Source organism: Trachurus trachurus (assembly GCF_905171665.1).
Source record: "Trachurus trachurus genome assembly, chromosome: 6".
NCBI lineage: Eukaryota > Metazoa > Chordata > Actinopteri > Carangiformes > Carangidae > Trachurus > Trachurus trachurus.
Window position 1 is genome coordinate 29,556,343 of NC_139897.1, and position 6,455 is coordinate 29,562,797.

A 6,455-nucleotide genomic window follows, 5' to 3' on the forward strand; every position below is an offset into this window, starting at 1 on the left:
GGAAGTTCCGGAGACTGGCTACGACTTATCCGCACACACTATACTAGGTGGGACGACGGGGTGTGGCGCGGATTAACACCTTTCACCATCCAATCAAGATTGGCGGATTGAGGTAAGTGCTTCAATAAGGTTGCAAGACACCTCGCTCATATTATTCTAACAACTGCGATTATGTTAGAAAACCAAACATTTTGGTTGTTGTTGTTTTTTTAGGACCAGAAATCATTTTTATTGCCAAGTAGCCTGATATTACACTCACTAGGAATTCAATAGGTGTACAGTGCAAAGTACAAGAGGCAGGGATAGTTAAAGCAGAAGTAAGTGATATATTTGTGTTAATATAAGTCTTAAATAGTTATATCTTCCGACAGCAATCACTTACAGTACATAGAGTGTTTGGACCGAAACACGGGTCTGTCAGTCACTCTGCTCTGCTCTGAGCCGAGGAGAAAACATTTATCGTATCCTACAGTTTTTATCCAATGAGGAGAGAGAACGGCATGCAGGGCTGTGTGTGCAGCCAAGGGACGCCGTGAATGTGGTGACGTAGGGACGAGGACTGTTATGGTGCGTTCAAGGAAACTCGTAACTCGTGTTTTTCCCGACCTGTGAAGTCGTACCAGTTCGATCTGGTACGAGTTCACGGGTCGGAAGTTACGAGTGGCCGTTATAGTGACTTTCACAGGTAAAACAGGTCGGAAAAACACGAGTGGGTTGCCTGGAACGCTACAAAGTCGTAAGTTGTGACTTGAAGCTGTAATTTACGGTTTCAAAAGCCTGCCTGGAACGCAGCATTAGCCAAACGACCGGATCGCTTACTTCTGCTTTAAATAAGTAAAAGTACAATAAATACAACAACAACTAAATGTTATCAATGATATATCAAGATGAATCTTCCCTGAATTTATTCAATTTTCACAGATACTGCACTCTTGGCAGTGCAAACACCTAGCTCAAACTAATAAAATCTGAGACAGTTTATGTTGCAATGTTTATTTGCTGTTGATGTCTGCAGGAAGGTGTTGTTGTAAAACACCGGACTGCTGGAATGAAATCAAATAAATTATCTTGGACACAGAAACAGGCAGAAATAAATGTACCCACTTTTTTCCCAGCAATTTGGGTTCAAAACAGGACATTTTATTGAAGAATGTATTGAACATTAAACAAGGGCCTTCCACCATGGGGTCTCCCTTTTGTCAGTTTGAATGAAGGACATTAAATGTTTTTTTTAATAGAAAGACTTTGGTGTGTATAGCCAGTCATGTTGCATCCAACACAAAAATAATTCACAGATTCAATGGTCAAAGCCAAAGATTACCTGAAGTCTTTTGTTGTCACCACTAGATGGAACCATTTTCAGTTTAATATAATGGAGTTACAGCAGACTCCAGAGCTGGTGTTCAGAGATGTATATGGCTCATTTATGTAGACAGCATATTTATACTGGATGCTATAAAATACAGCTGCACTGCCTTGATATCACAGTGTTTTCAATTGTGGCTCCAAATTTCCCTGATGTTACCAGCTGCTGAAACATTCATACAAAATAAGCACCTACAGTTCAGCATTTGTAAAACATGACTGCTGCGTCGACCTTTCTTTGTTGTTGTTTTATTGCTCCTCCAACTGTGCCACCACGATCTGCAGTTTGTCCACGAGCGCTGTGAAGCAGAAAGAATAGCATTGTTATTTTAGATGGTTTCTGATGCACTTAACACTTTACACTGGGGTTTTACAGTTTTGGTGCATGGCATGGTGGCATGATGACAGTGACTGGTTCACCTCCAGCAGATGGTCTGTGGAAGGGGTCGAAGGCCCGGCACTCGTTGATCACTTGTTCCAGTGGCTTGGGGCAGTCAGGAATTGATTCCTTCCATTCCTTGTCGCACACTTTTTTCTGGATTTCCTCAACTGACATGTCTGGAAAAACAGCAACGCATACAAGTGGAGTATTTGATTATTGTAGTGTACTTAAAAGTCCTTAAAACATCAGCACTCGTGTAATGCCTGTCGTCCAATCGAACTACAGCATTATTGGAACTTTTAACAGTAGTTGTGGTTGAATTTTGATGACTGGTGAACAGATACTTACTTTCAAAAGGTATCTTACGGGTGGCAATTTCCCACAGGACGATACCAAAGCTGTAAGAGACATTTCTAGGTGAGGTTTTAGAAGAACTTCTCAACCAAAACCGATCTAGCAGCAACAACTTGTTAGCATGTTTTGAACGTATAGAAACAATATTTTAAGATGTCAATATTCCCTTTCCCAGTGGCCTAGTGCCTAGTGCCTCTTGGCATTTATAATGTTATGCAGCTGTGTAGATGAACCTCTGGGTGATGTCTGACCTGTAGATCTCACACTCTTTGGTGTATTCATAGTTGATTTTGATAGTTGAGTTGATGAGCTTCTGAGGAGATTCGTAGCACGAGGACCTGCTCTCCCCAATTTTTGAACTTCTCAGCGATGTTTCTGTTTTCGCCAGCTCAAAACCTCCCAGCTGCAAATTAAAAAAATGATGGTGTATAATAGCTACATTGTCCTCAATCCCTTCAATACCACAACCCCAGCAAACACGACTTCAGTACCTTGACTGTGAAGTCCTTCGCCACCAGGAACTTGCTGCTGGTGATGCATCCATGAACCCTACTTCTTACTTCAGTGTTATGCAGTCTGCGAGAAAACAGAGAGTCATCAGCAAGTTTCATCATAAACTTTCATCATAAAAAGTAACTCTGCCCCCTAGTGGCAAAAATGTTTAAGTCCCAATTTATACTGATGACACCTTACAGATATTTTTCAGCCCTTTTGGTTCTTTTTCAACTAAATGTCCCAAGTCACCAAAACATTTCAATTATGTTTTTGTGGGAATTGGTTGGTGCCACTAAAATGAAGTTTTTTCATTGTTGTTTGAGCTAAATTGGTTAATAGACTCATTGGGCCTCATTCACGAACCGTTCTTAAGAACAAATTTGTTCTTAAATCCTACTTACGAAGTTTTTACGAAGATTGTGGCATTCATGAATGTTTTCTTATCCAGAATTTGTTCTTAACTAAGAACAAAATCTAAGAACAGTCAGGAGTATACTTAAGCACTTTTAAGTGCTGAGACTTCTGCAAAAATAACCGATTTGAGCGTTTTCTTTTGTTCTGCTCTCTCCGCCCTCTCTGATAACAACCGAAGAGCTGCATCCACTGCTGACGCTACTAAATATAGCCTAAATATAAATATAAAAATATAAACTAAATATAAGCCTTTTGTTTGTTTCTTAGTTTCATTCCTGCCGCAGTAGCGCCACTTCACTACTTAAGTTCTTTTTACGTTTGGAGTCTGGTGCTCCCTCCCAGATTTTCATTTGAGCATTTCAACTTTCTTTCTCACTTCACCTTCTCTGCTCAGCGCCTGTGGGTTCTGTGTGCACACGGCCCTGCAGTCTCATGCCCTTTTATGGGCATTGATGGGGCCGTTACCTATGCTAATCCTATGTTAATTAGACTCACCTGGCACACGCCCTCAACTTACGAGGAGATGGCATAAGAACACAGCTGCGAACAATTCTGAGGCTTACGAACGCGTTGATGAATCTGACGTAGGGTTTTCTTAAGGAACTTCTTAAGAACAACTTAAGAAAGAATCTAAGAAGGTTCTTAAGAAGATATTGGTGAATGAGGCCCATTGTTCTGATAATAGCTCTGTATTTTGAAAAATTCCTTTTCTTACTTGAAAAAGAAAAAAGGAATTTTACATTTTTAATCTCACCTGCACCAACAAGACCTTCACTTTCTCCATATAAATTTCTTGCACATTTAAATTTGACATATCGGTAGTAAATATAGAGTCTGTAGACTGACCGGTAGAGTCCTTGTGCCGCGTCCAGACACATTCGAGCTTTCTTAGCCCAGGACAGTTCAGTGTTGGAGTCCAGGACCTGCCGGAGACTTCCCCTTTCACAGAACTCGGTGACGATGAGGAGCTGAGGGTTGGGTCCTATTTGTGCATTCATGAAGACATTGTTTTTTATGATTTTAAAGGTTAAGCGGCTGATATTCTGTAGGGCTGACCCAAAAAAATCGAAGCTTCGTTCGTTGCCATGGTAATCGATCTTTAAGTCCGTGATCGATTGTTTTTTGTCATCGGCAATTGTTACATTAAAATGAGTAGGCGACTTGGCATCCAGGAAATCCAGGAAATCCTGATTTTGGAGATATGCAGTGTTTGTTTGCCATTACTTTCATTATTTCTGCTACGACCCCCCCCCCGGTCAAACATTACGGTCGTCGAAGCTTCGATTAAAATCGATTTTATGTCCGCGAAGCTTCGATTATCAAAATATGATCATCGGGTCAGCCCTAATATTCTGTTTATGACACTGTCACTGCTCACCGTCTCTGTCCCGGACACAGATGCCATACATCCGCAGGATATTGGGCGACTCACATTGTTTCATGGTAATGACCTCCCTCTCGAAAAAAGCACGTATCTGGCTGCATATGGAGAAAACATTTAGGCAACTTCAAGCTATACAGACTTCATAATCTAGAACTCATTAAAATCTAAACTAAATGGTATTTATAATTGTCTAGTGTGTGGCACACAGACCTTGGGCTGTGGTTCACAGGTTCCATGTATCTCTTGATGACTACTTGGAACTTGCGATACGTTCCTTTGTAGACCTCTGTGGTCGGTGTTTTCATGAATGGTTTTTTGCCATACTCCAGTTCATCCAGTTTGATCATCCGGATGCCATCACAGTTGTCCTGGGGCCTACTCACTGAGAAAAAAAAATCATTGTGCAGAATTTTAGAGTTAGTTGGCAGAGCGTTCCCTGGGTCCTATGTTCCCCGGGTCCTATGTCCCCGATCGGGGAATATAGGACCCTATATTTGAAAAGGGTCCTATGATCCCCAGTCGCAATACATACTGGGGAACATTAGAACCCCTTTTCTGAAAAAAAGGTCCTATGTTCCCCGCTGTTGCTGGTTGATGGGCTCTCTCTTTTCTATCTGGCCTGTCTAGCCTCTATGTGGTCATTTTTTACTAAACTTAACCAACTCCTTTCTTCACTGCCTAAACCCAACCAATGGGACAATTACACTTGTCACTCACAGGCACAACTCAACTTCTCACGAAGTCACTCACAACTCGACTTCCAGGTATGGGTACAAAAATTGCATGTTCCTCGGGTCCTTTTGGGGAAAAGAACATTTCTAAAAAAGGGTTCTATGTTCCCCGGCCCCATACAAAGTGGGGAACATATAGGGATGATCCCATTTGGCAGCTACAGCTACAACAGCAACAGTTTCTGGTACTCCCTGGAATGACAACAATGCAGGAGCTTGTGTTGGGTTGTTTCATGCACTCACACTTTTCAATGAGCTTTTCTACTTCAATTTCTTCCAGTTCCTCTGGCTGCTCCCTCCTGGTCATCTGGATCACTGAGGAATAGACACAAACACAACTGATAACAATGTGATCGGTCTGTAATGGAGAATATTAAGCTCAGGGCGATTCCAGTCATCATCCTTTACTGGTTAACACTCTGCTCAGTCCATCTCCAGAAATTACATTGTCTAATGTAAATTCTTATGTTGTGGTGAGGTTTTTACATGAGCCCTTGTTGGGTTTCTTACCACACCTCCATAACCACTTCATTAAAAACACCACAATACAGTATAGGCCTTCTGTATTTGTAATGTGTGTGAAGCTCAAGACAAAATCAGTTTCTCTCACAGTCCTTCAGTGCCTTGTCGTCCTTCGTTCTGGCCTCCTCGTCGTCTTCCTTTCTGGATACTTCCTTATACACCTCGTATATCCCACTGCTCTGCTCCAGCTGCATAGCTACAGCCAGCTGCTGGAAGCCATCTTTGATCCGTTCAATCTGTATGTTTAAATCTTTTTTGCGTATCAAGTATCTTGCGATGCGTTCCATGGTGTTGCCTTTTGTGCATTTTTTGATGAGCTCCTGTGCTGCCTTCAAGATGTCAATTAGCTCTTTGAGGATCCGTTCTACATCTTCTGAGACACAGACCGTGTCCCTCTTTTTGATGGACTCAACCAGCAGCACCAGGGATTTCACCCAACGCAAAACAATTTGGCAGGTCTCCTTGTTACTCTTCACTGAGTCACAGAGCTTATAGATCTCTGAGACAATGGCCAGGATGATGATCACAGACTCCATGATCTCCTGTGCAGACAGAGAGGAAATTGACTTTTAGCAGTGAAATGACACACACTTACAGGTCTGAATGGTAAACCTGGTACCGATAACTTCTGTATAATTAATAACTTATCAGAAATATTCTGATAAGAAACGCCACACAGACCTTGGACTTCAATTGATACACTGTGCTGCTGTTGTATAAAATTATTGCATTCAGATTCAGAGCCAGGTCTTCTGGTAAAAAAAAAAACATAAAGGCACGTATTGACACGATAGCTCATCAAAGAAGA

The 6,455-nt window shown here is 41.6% G+C and overlaps 1 protein-coding gene across 1 annotated transcript; it reads right to left on the minus strand.

Moving 5' to 3' along the window:
* Positions 1 to 1,614: 1,614 nt before the first annotated feature.
* On the minus strand, positions 1,615 to 6,183 carry LOC310987920 (mixed lineage kinase domain-like protein; the record flags this gene model as incomplete). The annotated part of the gene is made up of 10 exons (XM_083974389.1): positions 1,615 to 1,664; positions 1,786 to 1,923; positions 2,096 to 2,145; positions 2,353 to 2,504; positions 2,593 to 2,677; positions 3,857 to 3,992; positions 4,389 to 4,489; positions 4,605 to 4,776; positions 5,369 to 5,440; positions 5,736 to 6,183. 10 exons carry the CDS (start codon positions 6,181 to 6,183, stop codon positions 1,615 to 1,617), a joined length of 1,404 nt encoding a protein of 467 aa, XP_083830515.1.
* Positions 6,184 to 6,455: the final 272 nt, after the last annotated feature.